General features: G+C 49.0%; 1 protein-coding gene across 7 annotated transcripts in view; it reads left to right on the forward strand.

Moving 5' to 3' along the window:
* Window positions 1-17,589, forward strand: part of FRMD4A (FERM domain containing 4A) — a 287,437-nt gene that overhangs the window by 125,273 nt on the left and 144,575 nt on the right. The window contains exon 1 of one of the 7 annotated variants that reach the window (XM_065667632.1): window positions 8,395-8,563. The exons of the other annotated variants lie outside the window; for them this stretch is intronic. Within the exon in view, the coding sequence (XP_065523704.1) occupies window positions 8,471-8,563 (93 nt within the window). The 5' untranslated portion in view covers window positions 8,395-8,470. Of the gene's footprint in view, window positions 1-8,394; window positions 8,564-17,589 lie in introns of those variants that run through there. 7 annotated transcript variants of the gene reach the window in all.

Consider the following 17,589-nt stretch of genomic DNA (forward strand, 5'->3'; position numbering starts at 1 on the left):
TAAGTCCCATCAGTGGGCCACTTCCAGTCCCTTCCGCCCTGCTCAGGGTTGGTCCCTAGCAGCTCTGGGTCTGTGTGGCCCCATGCCAGCACAGTTGGACTTCACATTGCTTGGAACACACCATGCAGAGCACAGCATGCTTGGAAACCAGGCCAGCACCATGCGCAGAGGGGAAACAAGCAACCTTTATGGAGTAAATTAATCAAGCATTTCAATCTCCTTAGCCGAGGGTTAATGGTCTTGTGGTGACTGCCCTGGGCAGGGTATCAGAAGAGCTGGGGTTTATTCCTGGTGTGCTTCAGTAATGAGAAGGAAACTTTGTTCAGACGAGCAATAGAAGCCCACAGACGTCCAATACGCAGCAATTAGACCCGAGTTAAACAATAAAGCGAGTAACATGGAGCCTTTGGCTCCAGCAGAGCACCATTATGACCAGTGCTATGTTTATTTAGAAGACACTGAGCCTATTCTAAATGTTTTCACATTAAATGCAATTTAGGTATTTGCTATTAAAGCAACTGACTGGGCCTAAATACAAACATTATTGGTCAGATAAATATTTTGTGGCAAATAAGATCTGTTCTTTGCACTTCTATGGCGTGGCAGTAGACTTGCTCCAAGATGTATTTTGTGTTTGCTTCCTCTATTTGCACGGGTTGCCTCACAAAGATGAAAAAAGCCCAAGTGAACCAAAGTGTAAAATAGAAATCACTGATTAAACTGTCAGAAACGGAGCAGCCTTTGTTAATCACTGATTCATCAGCTGGGGGAAAAAGAGGGGTCTCAAGTTAGCACAAAGGCTTTAGTGTCACAAGGCTTGCGGTTTATTCCCAGGTGTCTCTCTCCAATTTGATATGGGATCACTCCCGGGTAAATTGATCTCTCCATGACTCCCTTTTCCCATCTGTTCAACTTGGGTAATGATCTTGCCTCATAGAGACAGTGAAAACTTTCAATAAGAAAAGGTTACCTGAAAAACCACACCTGCATCTGAAATCAGGCTACCCCCTACTCACACCTACAAGAGCTTTGGCTAGAGCAGCTATTTCCTACTACAGCCAGGAGCTTTCCCTAACATGGCTTTATGGGCAAGCAACGGAGTAGAGAAAATCATTTAAAGAAACACAGAACTATGACCTAAAAATGACAGAAAATGGAAATCAAGCTTACACCAAGCTCTCTTTTGTTGTTTTAACTGCTGAAATTGTCATTTCGCTGTTACTTTCATATTCGTAAATCCTTTTCTTAATGTTGCAGTGATTGAAACATTGTGTAACCGGCTTTGGATTTTTGTTAGATTTATTTGGCAAAAGCTGCTAATAATGATTTCAGTGGCACTTTGGGATGTTCTCAGGACTTTCTGCAGAACGTGACACCCTTTGGAATAGAGAGCTTTCCAACTGGTGTAAGTTCTGGAGTCCTCAGTAGAAGGCAGTGTAAAACTACAGAAATAGTCTTCAAATCTGACATCGTGCAAAGTGCAAAGGCTACTTCAGTACAAAAAGCCAAACAAACAGCAATCACTTTGTTTTGTTCTTCTGTACAAGAGAAAGTATTTCGTCATGTAGCCCCATGCAAGATCTTGCTTAACAGGAGGCACATTTCTGGGCTTGGATCTCTCAGGTGACTCATTTGATGTCCTTCACAATTACCTGTGCTGTCTTTTGTCATCCAAGAAGGCTTTTGGGTGGCCTTCAGCAGCACCAGTCAACTGCAGCATCTGAGGATGGTGTGGGAAGAATAATCTCACCTCTCACTAGCCTTGTTCTCAGGTTCTTGCCATTTAGTCATTTGCCATTTACTCAGCAGCTCCCTTGCGCGGATGAGGTTGGTTCGTTTCCTTTTGGAGGAATGAGATCTCCTCTTATTAGCTGCATTTTGTTTCTGTCTGCACTGTGATCATGTCAGTGGTCTGCAAGCATCAATCCAGGTCCCATCCAGCCAAACAGTGCCCTTTGCCAGCAGCAGGAGTGTTTTCTGGTTTCCTCTCTACCTCCATTCTTCCACCAGCTCTCGCTCCTCCTATCCCTTGGGGAAAAACGTCCCACCACCACCCAGCCCTCTTTATGGATGAAAGGGGCCTCTGCCACATCTGCTCCTTCCACAATTGTTCTGCTTCCAGGCCTTTTCAGGTGAAAATGGCAATATTGTGTGAATAGGAAGAAGTTCCTGAGGTAGAGCTTTGTTCAGCTTTGAAGGGCAACGGGGTCCCATGTATCCCTTCTGCCTCATGGGAGTGTAGAAGTGATTGGTGAGGACCTGACCTCCAGCAGACAGAGAACCTCCCCCATCCCTCTTATTCCTCCTGTAAGGATAAGGATGGCTCTCAGCACTTTCCATCAGGAAGATTTCCTTCTCTCTTCCCCTCATTCCCAATCCCAAGTGGGTGAAAGGTGAGACGGGTGCAAGAACATCCACTTTCCCAGCATCACTCCCTAGAGCCATGGGTCACCCAGGGAGGGCTAGTGGCAAACCCGGCTCATCTGCAGTCCCTTACATACACTGTTTGCTTTGTTTGGCCTCTTGGATGCTGGGATTACCCGAAGCTAAACTGGGACGCGGGCGACTTACACATGCCTCCTTCCCTTTCCACATGGGCTCCAGGCTGGAGCTAGAGGCAGCAGGCAGGATTTGCCAGCCCATGGGTCATAGCACCAACCAGATGGAGTTGGCTTGTCCCCACCATCCATTCCAGCTGCCTCGCAAAGACCAAGCTTTGTTTGCCTGCAGAATAATCCTGCTGGCATGCACTTTCTCTGCCTAATGAAAGGAGGATTTATTGCACCAGCTCTTTGGGAACGTCGAGGTCTTCTTACTTCCCCCTTCAGCTCCCTGAGATCCTTTAAGTAGAGCCTGTGTGAAAATTAATCAGACGCCCTGGAGGCTTATTTTGTCCAAAGCTGAAGTCTTGCTTCTCCCTTTCCCCCCCTCTTTTTGTGCCCCAATTACTTAAGGGATTGTCCTGGAAATTAATGAAAGCATGGCATGGGAAATAACACCCACGGTTCATCTCAGAAGTGAAATGTTTCTGTGGAAGGCTTAACTAGAAACATCCTGTGGTTCACTCAGTACACTTGGAGATCTTCCCAGTTTGAAGTGCATTGAGTATTGTATGTCTTATCTCCTAAATTGTTTGCAGATCCAGATCCAGGTATGTGAGTCAGGTCGTGCTCTTGAGTAATTGCATTTTACGTCTCTGAATGAGATGCCTGTGGTTTCCAGCTGGTTTCCAAAGTTCTCAGCATGAATTTTTGCAAGGTCACAATTCATTCCAACCTGTTATAGGGGGAAAATGAGGTGATGAGGACACGTTTGGTAATGGTCCACATAACCTTCCATCTCTCTCTTGCTGGCCTTGGTCCATGGGAGTGGGTGAGGGCAGCTTGGTGGTTTAGGTGACCAGCTGGGTCACGTTAGTCCTTTTTCTGTTTCCTAGCACTGAGCATCGGTGCATGGAGGATACACATTGTGCCAGATGAAGAGAGGTGAGGCCATTACTTCTTCTCCAGCCAACTTACATCAGAGCGTACATGACCGTACAATACCATGAATTATATACCGCATGGATTAACCCATAGGGTAACCTTATGCTTCGTTCTCTAGGGCTGGCTGATCCTTGTCATGGTTAGAATAAGCCGGCTGCACTGATTTACAGTGGGATTCGTGTGCCTGGCAGCTTATATAATCTCTGAAAATGGATTTCAGTTCCCAAGTTGCTTGGGTCCATGCTACTTTAAAAGTTTGGGGGCTTTTTAATCTTTTACTGCCACTTAAATATTACAAGCTAAGAGTTGTGCAATCCATGCGAGTGAGGCCCCCAAACACCTCCCACAGGCAGGTAGGCAGTTAGGTACCTCCTGAAAATCCTAAATATTCTTTAAAAGCGTTTTCCTCACCTTCCATGGGTTTCAGATGCACCATACGTGGGGAAATGACATTGACTCCTGTAAAGCACTGCACCGCTTACGGATGCAAATCATTGTGTAAGTGTGAATACTGCTTCATGACATGACATCTCCTCCAACCCGTTAGTGCTAATTAATGCAGTTCCGGGGTAGACAATATTCATTAAGCTTTTCTGAAGATACTACAAACGTGCATGGAACAGCTCACACATTCTGATGGCACCCACGCTCCTATCACCACGTTCTCTGTAAAGGATTCTAATACCTTAATCTCTGCTAACGAGAGTGGAAATGAATTGTCAACAGCAGTTCTCCAGCACAAGGCCATGGCGTTTCTTCCCTGCTTTGCTATCAGGAACCAATATAAAGGAATCAAAGTGTTGTTATTTTGATGCAGAGGCATCTGGTTGCTGGAAGCCTCCGTCTGCGTATGTCAAAGTTTGGGCTACTGTTCTCTTTTTGGGACTTGCCATGATAGGAACCAGCTTGGAAGAAATGCATCTATTGCCTGCTTCTAATCACTGCAATGACAGCAGCTTTGCTGCCTCCAGATTAAGTGTTTGTTACCAGGCTGTATTGTTTGGGTATTGACAACTCCAGGGACCTTGTGGAATTACTGAATCTCCTTGAAGGATGCTGCTGTTGAATTATAACCAGGAAATTTAAAGAGGAATATCCATGTGGTGAATGGCTTTTTGTTTCCTGAAAGGATGCTGTTGAGGAAATCTGACTTACAGCATGTATGTCTGGGAGAGAAAGAAGCAGAGAGCAGACTCCTGGAGGCAAACTCCTGATGGTTGTACTGTGACACAGCTATCCTTCTGCAGGCTTTAATGCTGCTGATAGGGGCTTCAGCAGCTGTTTTGCTGAGCTGGTAATGAGCCCTGCATGCATTGCAATGCTTTATCAGGCTTCGGTGTCCTCCATGGGCTAATGGTTCCAGTCTTGGTGGTCTCTTGGCTGCCAGCATCTATCTGAAGCTGTCCCAGCTATGGACACACCAGGCTGTACACCCAGCAGGGTGTACCTACCTCCCAGGTTGGCGTGCTCAGTTTGTTAGCTGGCTTTCCCACACACCGGAGTACCCTTACTGCCATCGTGCACTCATGTCTCTGCTTCCCCATGAAATGAGGCTGGCAGCTCTCCCCAGCATCACGGGAGTGCTGCAGGGCTCAGTTAACTGTGGCTGCAGAGCTTTGCAAGTGATGCTGTGTTACTGCAGACAACAGCTGCTCTTCATCCAGGAGGCCCTTTAACAACCTCCGCTGCCCCAGCTCACTGATTTACCTGAAATAGGCAAGGCTGGAAGGACGGAAGGATCCCAAAAACACAATCTTCCTCCTGGAGGCTTTTTCCACTCTTCCACCCTGGGTAGGTTTTCTTATTGTTGAGGTGTGCAGACATTTTGGGAGTTTCTGTTCTTCTCTCCTGACAGACCCCAAATTGTCTGCAAATGCTGGTCCGAACCTTCCACAGACCATCTCTTTCACCTCTCTGTGCCTGTAGCTCAAGGGTGCCACACTGCTACCAGGGAATGAGCCCCGATGTGGCCAGGGGTTTAATAGGAAGGAAGTGTGTGATGAACAGAAGATCTGGAGCAAATTCCTTGTCCAGTTCTGGGGGAAAGGAGCTCTTTCTGGTTGAGCTTTCATAATCCCCTCGTGACAGGGACAATGCTCGGCTTCCCATGTTACAAGAAACAGTCCCCATTTCTGAGTTCTTTGTTAGCTCCATCAGGCTCCTGGCAATAAATTACTCAGGCCAGTAATTTATTTTTGTCACAAATGTTGTATCATGAGTTGGAGGGTTAAGGAAATGTAGCAGGAACATCTCCCACCACTGCAGGAAATGTTCAGCCTTTGTACCAAATCCTATTGAACTTCCTTTTGGCCGGGTGTTGTGCATGCAGTCCTGGATGGGTAGGAAATGTATGTCCTTACAAGGGACCTGAGGAGGATGCACCTTGCGGTTTCCCAGGTACGATGATCCAGCTGTTGTTCTGCATGATGGGTCTTTAAAGGCTGCAGAGGTGCTGAACAATTGCACATGGGAAATCAAGGATTTTCCTTTCCATTCCTACCCCAGACAGCTTCCATGACATGACACATCCGCCAACTGATCTGTGACTCCAGCTTTTCCCTGTGGCATAAACCACCTGATGCCCCAAAGGACACCATTAGGATCACACAGTGATGGGATGCTCTTTGGGCACCTGTGGTAGACAACTCCACCATAACACGGAACATGATAAAGGATGCTTTCCTGCTGTCTCCGGACCAGTCCAACCCCATCACTGTTTTGTGCCAAAGGAGGAGATTGGCCTGTTGCAGAAAGCCCATAATTTCAAGCTATATCTACTGAAACCCACACACCTGCACTGAAAGCTGAAAATCCCAATTCTCAGCAGAGAGAGCTTCACTTTCCAGTTTTTACCCCTATGCCTGAAACAAATTACTTTGCAATTAGAGGCTTCCAACCTCTGTTGCTGCTTATTAAACCCACCAGGTGAGCTCTTTTACCACCTGCTGAATAGTGCTGCACCACACCCTGGCTCTGCTCTGGGTTTGGAGGCAGATCCTGCCAGGAGAGGATGGGCAACATGTGCCACCCAGCCATGGGTGGGGAAATAGCCTTGGGGCTCTGCTAGTTGAAGGATCATCCTACCTCAAAGGCAAAGTCCATCACCTTGGCATATTCTTACAGAGCAGGCAGAACAAGCAGGCACCTGCATGGGGAGTGCACCTTTGAAGCAGCTTCATCTCCTGTTTTGGTGAAAGTCAGCCTGCGAAGGTGATGTTTCATTGCTAGCTCTCAGCAGGACTTCTGCTGGGGTTCAGGCATACACGTTCCTCTTTGCCAGCTCCACTGAAGATGGTAGAACCTGCTTTAGATGTGCTGTGGTATCTGCTGAGGGAAAAGTGCAAACCTGAATTTAGGAGGCAATTTGAAGTTTTACCCCTCTCTGAAATGATGGATTTATACTTCCACAAGGTTCTGAGGTTTGTGTGCTGGTGGTTTGCCCCTCAGGGGTACTTCAATGGCCGGATCTAGACATGGATTAGACACATCCACAAAACCCCAGTCTTTACCCTAGCAATGTAGCTGTGGTCCCTCTGCTTTTCCTGGAGCAGACCTGGGTACATTGCAGCCTCTTGCCGCTGTGTCCTGACCTTTGGACCATCTCCAGAGCAGAGCTGAGCCACCTCAGCTGCTGCCTCTTAACCCTGAGCAGCCAGAGGTCAGAACTGCCTCTATATTTATCCTCTTACTCAAAGCCAGCCCCTTGGGTGGAGCAAGCTGGATGGGTGAGCTTGTCTGTGGCTGTGTCCTGAAAGACAGGGTAGGGAACTGTGCTCTAGTATTTGGCTATTATACCCAAAAGCACTTTGCGGTCCATTGGCCTCTCAAGTTGCAGAGGAGAGGATATCAAGTCTTGTGGCATCTGCATGCTGGCATGGTCTTGGCTTTCAGTCTGACAGCAGATCAAACCCAGAAACACCCCCAGGTAAAGTCAGATATCCAGCTCATTCACTACCATCGTGTTGATCGAGGGACTGACTTCCTACAGGGCAAAGAGGATGTTTCCTATATCCCATGTAAGCCCTAGCTCCATCTTCACCATAAGCATCCTCACAGTGGCGTGAATGCCAACTGAAAACAGATGAAGGAAGGGCTTACCTCCACACCTCCCCTGCCAAAGCAGACCTCTTCCTGGCCAGCCCGGGCCAGAGCATGGCACAGGGACACCTCAGGGCATTACCTGGTGGGAATAACCCCAGTTTCAGAAAGAAAATGCTGGTGTGGAGGCAAAGCAGCAGCAGCAGCAAGTCAGAGCTTTAAGCGCAGGTGTTGTGGTGTGGGTGCTTCACACTGTGCTTGTTTAAACCAAAAACTCAGCACTTTATGGAGGCCCACATATATTGTTCTTCTTGACTGATTTAATAGTACTACCCTTGTACAAGGGCTACTGTTAGTGCAGTACATAAAGACGCTTTATGGCCAGGCACCCTTCTACCAGCCAGGAGCAAAGTGTCCCCATTCCCAGGGCACAGCCTGGCAGGAGCTGCTCTGTCTGCTCAGCTCCAAGGGTGCCCGGGCCGTTGCTGCTCTCTTCTTCCTCCCTGCCAGGGCTGCACGAGCACTCGGAGCATCCCCGCTGCTCTCCCTTATCACCGCAAGGTGTGGGTCGAGGCGGGCAATGAATCCTCCTTCCATCCTTTCATCCTCCCCTCGGAGGCAAAGGGGAGCCCAGATGTTGGCAGGCCCGAGCCGGGTTCATCTGTTTCACATGACCCAGCGCCAACTGCCGCTCGCTGCCCTCCTCCCGCCTTCCTCCTCCTCCCTCCCTCCTCCTTCTCCTCCTCCCTTCCCGGCTCCAGCCTCGCAGCTTTGCGGAGCTCCGCGGAGCCGGGCTCCGGGGGCAGGCAGGCGGGGAAAGGGAGGAAGAAGGGGGAAGAAAGGGGGGTGAGGGCATCCCGGCACGGAGCATGGGCCCGCCCTAGCACCGCCCGGGGAGCGTGCCGGCCGCGGGGCGGAGGGAAGGGCCGCGGAGAGGCGGGCGATGGATGCGGTGCGCTGAGTCGCGGCCTGCCGGCGATCCAGCGGGATGCGCTCGTCCCGGGCTCGGAGCTGAGGAGCCGCCGAAGGAGTGGGAGAAGGTAACGGGGGTCTTTGTCTGCGGAGGGGAGGCGAGGCGAGGCGGGCCGGGGCTCCCCTTCCAGCCGGCCCCGCGGGGGAAGCCCAGCCGCAGTGTGCGGGAGGCTCCACGCCCCCCTCCCTCCATTGATCTCCAGCAGAAATGTGGGCAGCATCTGCTTCCCTTGTCCTTTCCTAAAAGGAAAACCCAACCCCAGGATCCCGAATTTGATGGGCGAAGAATGGGGACGAGCTCGGCGGCTGAGGTTTATTGCACTAGAGGGAAGGAAAGGGTGTGGGGGAGAGAAGCTGGTGCTGTGATTCCTTCTCCAACCCCCCCCCCGTCCCTCCCTCCCAGCAATCTGGATGCCTGTCCCCACTGACTGCTAAGATGGACTGCTCCTTGCCTTTCCAAATGGCTGCAGCAAGTTTAATGCAGAGCTGGGGGGGGGGGGGGGGTGTGCTTCGCAAAAGGTAAAGCCCCTGCCTCGCTTTTCCTTTTCCCTATGCACCTTCTCCTGAATCAGGGGTAGAAAAGTTGCTACAGATTCAGGGCTAGAAAGGACAAATAAATCTCTCTGGCCCCAAACTGTGCCTGTATGGGTGTATCTCTCTGCAAGCCTTGCAGACACGCTCCCGTGAGGAGGGTTTCTGGCCGCATTGTTAGCCCGCTGGCTGCTGGGGAGGGCATGAGAAAAGTTGCTTCCAGCCTCTATATACAATTTCCAGGAGAGACAATTGATTCTAATAATAGCCCTGGCAGCGGTTTAGCAATGCAACACACACAGATGCGGGAGCGAGCTCGCAGATCTCCTCTCCCGGACAAGCCAGGTCACAGGGGGAAGCCGAACTGCCGGCTCCTTGGCTTGGTTTGGGATTTTAGGACGTTGTCCTGAACAAAAACCCCGGCACCTCTCGCTCTTTGCGCCGGGAAGGGGGTGTGGTGCTGTGCCTGCGCGCCGCACTTCACGGGCACGGCTGAGCTGGGCTTTCCCCGTGCCTTGGGTATCGAGAGCGGCTGAATCATGGCTCTGACGGATAGCGGGGTGTCTCGGACCCAGCTCCCTCTAGATTGGCCCCCGAGGTCTGATGAGCATCCCCTGTCCATGCACGGAGGTGGCTGTTAACGGCATGGGTATCTGTGCCTTTTTCCTTGCCTGGAATCGCCTGCCAGGCACCAGAGAGATCTCGATGGATCTCAACCTGTCCGATTGATCCCCTTTCTCCTTGCGGCGGTGGCAGAGGGCCCCGCAGGAGGGCTGCTGCCCGCATTGCTGCCTGCACACCGACTTGAACCCACGATGCTAACGCTGGCCAGGCGATGGGGCACCAGCTTGGTGTGGTGGCTCAGAGCTGCTTGCCTTGACCTTCGCAGCACAGTAGTTACTGGTTTCTTGTCCTCTTCCAGCTATTAGTACTTTTAAGGTGGTTTTAAGTATCAGGGTCATCCAGGGTCATCCCTTGTGCTGCAGGAGGGAGAGCTGCTCATGGGGCAGGTCCTGCACCCAGCTGTGCTGCTGAGCAAGAGGGGCTGTGACAGAAGCCATGGGGAGCTAAGGATATATAGTTTCTTATCATGAGAGTGGGCATTTTGAAGGTGCTGGGAGGACCTAACAGGCTGAAGGAGTTGGCGTTGGTCAACCTTTGCATTGCAAGTGGCCCCATCCAAGCCCGGTCCCACAGTAGGGATAAGTTCACCAGTGTTGCATAGCATGCGGATTTATGCACGTGTAAAGTAAGTATTTCATTCTTACATGAATTCTGTTTCTAAACCAGGCTAGAAATAGGGGTTCTCTGCCATTATTTGAGCATAAGTACAACAGTGAGTCACTTGCAACCCTTTGGGGCAAGCTACCCATTTCTACTGGTAGGTGATTTATGATTGTCCCATTGCCATGTGTCTGAACTGGTTATTGCATTAATGACTCCAGTCAGTATTTGGTGATACCTCTGTTCAGAGCATTGTGTCACTCAGGACCATACAGCAATGCAGCATCACTTGGTGCAGAGGGCATCTTCCACAGAGATCATGTCAGACCATTTAGCCAAGCATTGGCTAGTGCAGTGGGTGTTGTTAGTAGGGATGTAAGACTAGGAAAGACTTCCCAAGTCACAGAGTCTAGTCCCAAGTATTACAGGTAATCACAGTCATACTATCCCCTTTGTTGCTACTATTGCTTGCTGTGTGAATAACAACAGGTTTGAATGCAGCTTAGCAGAGAGCAATGGCAAAGTAAAACTGCATGGTATGGGTGAGGGAGAAAAAGCTGTGTTAAAGAGAATTTGAAAGAGGCTGGGGAGGGACTGGATTCTCAAGCCCCATTCTGCTAGGACTGCAAGGGAGAAGGAAGGGTCATGCATTGCAAGAGGGGTAAGAGGCACAGAGAAGGTATAAAAGGAGTGTGTTGATGCAACACTAAGCAAATTTTGGGTCAGGGCTCAGTGATGTCCCCTGAATATGCAGTAAGGCACTGTATGACCCACTTCTTGTGAACTAAACAGGAGCAGCCTGGATGCTGGGATCACCATTTCACTCAAGCACTCTAGGTTTGAGGCTGCACCCAAAATCTCCATCAAGCTTGGAGCCATCCTACAAATGCCTCATCTCTTGTGGACCTGGGGGGAGGCAGTGCTGTGGGGTGAGCCGTAAAAGTAGGTGACAGTGGTATACCCCAGGGTCCCCATGCTTCACTGCAGGATGCACTGTGCTTGGGTGCACAGCGGGATCCCAAGCTCACTCAGCAATGCTAACCTCCAGTCATCCTTACTGGCTTGCTCTTTTCCAGTGGCTGGAGGTGCATGCAGAACAGGGCAGCCCAGCAGGCAGCAAGGTCTGAAAAGTTTAAACTGTTGCTGAATTGTTTGCAAGCCTCCTCCAGTTCCATATCCCAGTGTGTCCCAGCCTTTCCCGGGCTTCCAGTCCGCTAAGCCAGCAATAGATTGCCCGACATGGCCTCCAATATTTCTCTTTCTCCTATAACTTTAACAAATTAATCCCCATCCTTCCTGTGAACCTCAGCATGTGCCATTTCCTAAAAAGCCAGGAAGCAGTGTTCTGAGGCTGCACAATGAGTTGGAGCCCCTGTCTTCTGCCCTGGAGATGAATCCCACCATGACTTTGCTTTTCTCTCTGATCTGACACTGAGACGAGACCCCAGACAGATATTTGATCAGCTGCAAGCTTCTGGGAGCACTTTCATGTTGATGAATTGCAGACATGTAAGGTTTGATCCTGCCTCCCTCTGCTCCAAGTCACCTTTGTGCTCCATCTACTTGCAGGTCCATGGAGCTTGAAGGTTTATTCCTAGCCTACGTTGGGCTTTAGTAGGCTGCCTGCCAGAATAAGTAGAAGAGCCTGATGTACCTCCCCTTCCCAATACATCCCTGCTTCATGGCTGTGTTATACTTCTCTGCGGCCCCATGTGTGGTGCCACATAGCCCTGGTGCATCTCCATAGGATGGGGTGGGACTTCAGCCTTTGCCCAGCTTTAAATTGCAAAGCTGGAACAGGGACCACCTGATTTCCAATGCGCTATGTGCTTGCTTAGAACCCCCTCTTGTTCTTCTCGTAACAGATCCACCATCCTTCTGCTCTTGTCCTGAGCTTCAGTGGGACGTTTTCATGTGGTGTTAAACAGCTGTTGTGTCCTACCCTGGAGAAAAGATCACTACTGTGTAGCAAAGTGCTCTTTTCAACCTCTATTTGCACTGGTGGGATGTGCTGTGATGCACATGATTACTAGTGTAGTAATCTTTGGGAAAAGCCCTGGAGGGCAGTAAGAAGGGATACAAGTGACCCTTTTTTAACCCAAACACACTGTAAAAGGGCCCACTGCAAATCTAGACAGCTGCAAACCAAAAAGAGGTTGATATTCCCATTTTGGCTACAGAAATCCTTTGTGTACACGTCCGCATGTAACATGTAACATGCTGACAACGGCTCTGGGGCTTGCCAGCCCACTCTGTGTTTAGATTATGTATTTTATTCTCTTCTTAGAGGTTCCCACATCTCCCAACCAAAATAAACCCACCCTTGTTTGGGTTTCCTGCCCACATGGGGCCGAGCGTGGCTGCAGCTGTACCACACAGGCTGCAGGCGCTGTTGGCATCCCATCCATCCGAGCTGAGCTTTTTCTCACCGGGAAGTGCTTTGCGTAGACAGAGGAGCAGCCACAGGCTGACCCCGCTGCCTTCGCACAGGGTTTATGCAGGACGAGATGGGTGGAAAGCTGTCACATCAAGGGAGCAGCTTGGAAAGGCAGCACAATACTGGAGCTGACATGCGGTACCTGTCCTGGAGAGGGGAACAAGGATGGAGCTCTTTCCACCTTTAAAACCAGTTTTGTCCTTGCTCAGCATCTCCCCTGGCTATCCCCAGCTAGGTTATTGTGAAGATGCCCATCATATCAACACGTGGCTGCCATGTGTGTGCTTGTGTACCAGCAGACACACTCATTTCCCAGTGAAATGTGGCACTCAAGGGGACACGGATGATTTAGGGGATATATAGTCAGATACAGTGCTTCCTTTGTGCACACATACACATACCCCAGCATGCAAGCAAGCTGGAAAATCAATTTGGAAGGCAACTTGCACTGCGTTCTTCAACTCGGAACTTCTGAAGTGCTCTGGGGATGCCAATGGCAATTCTGGGGGGAATCTGCAGATCTAAAGGCACTGGGAAGTGTCTTCACTTTCTCAGTCCTCTCTCACAGGCACAGCCAACTGTGTACTTGAAGGCTGCTCCAGAACGAGTATTGAATCCTGGGAGCTTAGGACTCGGGGGTATCGGATCCAGCCGCTGAGTTTGCAGACATTGCATCAAGCTGATCCCTCTTCACTTCCCATCCTTAACTCTTCTGCATCGATTCTGCACAGTACTAAAGAGCTGGTGTGTTTTCTTCCAGAAAGAAACATCCTTCTCTGGCTTTTAAAAGACAGAGTCATCTGGTACAAAGACAGGCTCAAGTCAAGGCATTTATTCCGAGTTCCTCCTGCGCAGAGGTTACAGGATGCCCATATTTATTATGTTCTGAGGTGCCCTGATGCAGAGAGGACCCAGTTTTGCTGCACCAGTAGCTAAAGCATCCTCAGTACAGGTGATGCAACATCCTGGCATTACTCAGAAGATGAATGGGAGTATAAAGACACAGGCTATGTGTCTTGAAGGCAGTTTTCCCTCCTTCCACCCAGGGTGGGGCTACTCTTAGCTCTAGCCCTCACCACATGCACAAGTGCTCTGCATCAGGAGCTATCAGGACAAGAGCAGGCAGGTGGGACTCCTTCGTGCTCCTCAGCTATCTAGGTGTGCAGGCAGAGCATGCCCCTGTCCTCTAGCCCCAGCTCTGCCCTGCTCAGCACAGATATGAAGACAGGCTGAGAAACTTGGAGCTGTTCAGCCTGGAGATGAGAAACTGCATGGAGACCTCATAGCAGCCTTGCAGTATCTGAAGGGGCCCTACTGGGATGCTGGGGAGGGATTCCTCATCAGGGACTGTAGTGATAGGACAAGGGGTAACGGGTTAAAACTTAAACAGGGGAAGTTCAGGTTAGATATTAGGCAGAAGTTTTTTACTGTGAAGGTGGTGAGGCACTGGAATGGGTTGCTCAGAGAAGTGGTAAATGCTCCATCCCTGACAGCATTCAAGGCCAGGTTTTACAGGGCTTGGAGCAACCTGGTCTAGTGTGAGGTGTCTCTGCCCATGGCAGGGAGTTGGAACTGAATGATCCTTTCCAACCCAAACCATTCTGTGATTCTATGAGGATGAAGCAGGAACAGAAATGGCCAAACCAGACTTCTGCAGGCAGGGCTCATTTCTGGCAACACCTGCACCTCTTGGGATGAGGCAGCTGCTTGCCATTTGAGTGTGCTCTGCATCTCACCCTGTCCTCCCTGTGAAACCTAGCTGGGGATGATGCCCACCAGCACTGTCATCAGGCAGAGCCATTGGTTGCTGCCCAGCCCAGGCATCAGCCACAGCCCTGGCCCTCAATGTCTAATGTGTGTCAAACCCACTGATTAGTGGTGACTGGAAACAACCCGGTGGCATACTTTTCCACTGCAAGCATATAAGTTTTTGGAGTGTTATTTAAAAGAAGAAGAAAAAAAAACCAAAACAAAACCACACTCTGTGTGCACATTAATATTTTACTTTGGGTTTTTTCTACATCTGGAATGACTCCTGCAGGTGTGTTTTCTATTATGTGTCATATATACCACTGCTCAGTGCTATCTATTGAACTGCTCTGTTACGGAATAGCTGAGTGATGCACTGCCCAGTGCCTTGGCTCCATTGATCAGGGCAATCACTGCTCACACCTCCAAATGCTTAGTGATGCAGTAGATACAAAACACTCAATGAGTGCTTAAAGAACACTGAGCCATATATCTTAATTTGTCCTTTACAAATATTTCACACATACTGCTGCTTCCACTGCCTTGGGTCACTTTGGTCATCTTCTTATGAACCTACATTGATTTTTTTTTACCTCCAGCAAATCACACTGGTTTCAGTAACAAATAAATTGTCCTCTTCTCTATAACTAAACCAAACCTCCTGCAAGTGTTTTCCCAGAAGATTTGGATGCTCTCATGTAATTACCACCCTGTCTGCATGCACAAATGAGTGATATTTGGAAGAGTTTGCTGAAAATATGCCATGTTTGAAGTGTGAAACTGTACAAAAAAATTACACTTTTATGTATGTTTATAAGGAAATAAAAAGGTCAGATGTAGGAGAGATTAACAGGCATGCTAGCATCTTTAGGAAGAACAATAATGTTCATTTAGTGCTATGTACCTTAGTGCCACATGGTCATTGTCATGGACTTACGGTGCTTACTGCCATACATAGTAGGGAATGAACCAGAAGATGACCAAGAGTCCCCACAGAGAAGCTGATGTGACATAAAAAGCTATGGAGCCCATCATTGCTAAAGGGCTGTCTTATCAGATAATCCAGATCCTTTTCCCTTAGAAAATGCAGTGTCCTTTGTGCAAAGCGAATGGATGTTTGCACAGCATAAATACAGAGCTCTTCAAGGGGACATGAGACCCTGCCAGTATATATTGTGGGTTTCCTGAAGCACATCTATGCCCAAAAGTTGATGAAGGACCTTGTCCCAGACCACGCTGCTTCTCCTTGTGCTAAGACACCAGAGATCCTGTATCTTCTTTCCCTCTGAGCATCCTGTTTCAGTTCTGTCACGGATATTTATTCCTTTGGGTTGCGTTAGGGATGGGCAACCCAAAAGCTGCGTCACGGTCCTTGTATATAATGTGCAAACCTGGGATGGAACTACAGAACTTGCCTTAAAGTGATTATTATCTAGAAAATCAGTTCACCCTGGCAGGAAAAAAGAGAAAAGCTCACAAAATGAAGATGTTCTTCACACAGTTTGGCTGAGCTGAGTTAGCTCAGGAGCAGTTGACATCCAGGGCAAGTTATCTTCAGTGTTATCTGGGAAGCTGACAGCAAGGAAGATTGTCTACCCATGGTCTTATTAACATAGGGGTGAGGGGGGCTTATTTTTTGCTATGTTTTTTAAGTGATAGTGACACATTTTCAGCCTTTGGGCATTACTTTGGCATATGCGTGAATCCTCTTAAGGTCCATAAGGTGGGATGAGGCTGTAGGCTGCCCTAGCCACTCTCCTTCCACTTCCTGCAGAATGCTCAGGTAAAAGTAGATGAAGTAGCTACAGGATCCCAGTTTGAAGCAAGGTTTTAAGAGCTCTGACATGTTCTTGACCTAAAAACATTGGCCCGAAGCTGGTGTCTGTGTTGAACCACCTGCACAACTGACGAGCTGAGTCAAGGTTTATCAAGACACATTTTTCCTGCTGCAGAAGAGGTTGTAAATCTGTTGGGTTTAAGACACCTGTGGCCAATAAGAATAACAAATAATACTGGAAGCATGTCACCTTCCTGTGGTGAGTCTCAGCTCCAGGCTCCAAGGATGCTCTGACCAACCCTATCAAAGTTCCAAACTCTTCACTCCTCATAATATTGGGGATAATGCTTGGAAGCTGATATGTTTTTAAGCTGGTAACTGGTTTGATTTCTGGTCAAGAAAGGGAATAGAAAGAGTTATGAGGGCAAAACACTTAAATGTAGTGAAAACTATGCACTGGGAATGCCCTTTCCTCCTGCACCAACATCAGAAGGCTGCAGGGAGGGTGCGAGATGTTCTGCTTCCCTTTGTATTTGAAAAGATTGAGATCAGTATTATTTGTAAGAGAGAAAACAATACGTGACATGAACCAGCACAACCTCCATCCTAGTGAGGAAACCGGCCTGTCCAGGAAAGGACTTTCTTATCTCAGGATATAACTGAAATCAGGCCTCCAAGGCTGGCCGCTCTCAGAGCAGTGATTTAGGCGTCTGCTGGGTAATACCCTGCTTGGTTTAAAATCCGGCATTGGAATTAGGTTTAATTCTAAGTACATGGCTCAAGCACCAAGTGTTTTGAGGTTAAGACGCGGCATTCCCAGCTTTAAAGTTCGCCTGAGAGTTATTGCTTGATGTTGTAAATGGACTTAAGGACCGTAGGAGATGGTTTTTCATTTCAGCCCTGATACAGTAAGCCACTTAAACACTTGCTTATGTCACACTGAAATAAAAGGGATTTATGGACACAGCTATGTGCTTTGCTGAATCAGAATGCTTGTGCTGAGCACTGTTTAGAGGAAGCATGAGAAATAACCTGTGCAGATGTCCCCGGGTGATGCTGGAGCCTGAGCAAGGCTGGAAAACGCTGCGTGGAGGAAGCGAGGAGCCCCTGGGCAGGCCAGGAACTCTTTTGTCAGCTCTCAAGACAAAACAGGGAAGTCACCAGGTCACTCAGCCTTTAGTTTGCCTTAATTTCTATCCCATCGCTCCCCACTGGCATCCACACAATGGCTGGGTCGTGTCTTTCACTGTGTGACACCACAGCTGACACCGTCCCACCCCCTTTCTCAAGGAGGACTCTTGCTTTCTAATTGCTGAGGCTGATTCCTTCCTCTCCTGACAAATGACTATTTGCAGAAGTGATCGCAACACTTGTAG

Source organism: Lathamus discolor, chromosome 1 (assembly GCF_037157495.1).
Source record: "Lathamus discolor isolate bLatDis1 chromosome 1, bLatDis1.hap1, whole genome shotgun sequence".
In the NCBI taxonomy this organism is placed as follows: Eukaryota; Metazoa; Chordata; class Aves; order Psittaciformes; family Psittacidae; genus Lathamus; species Lathamus discolor.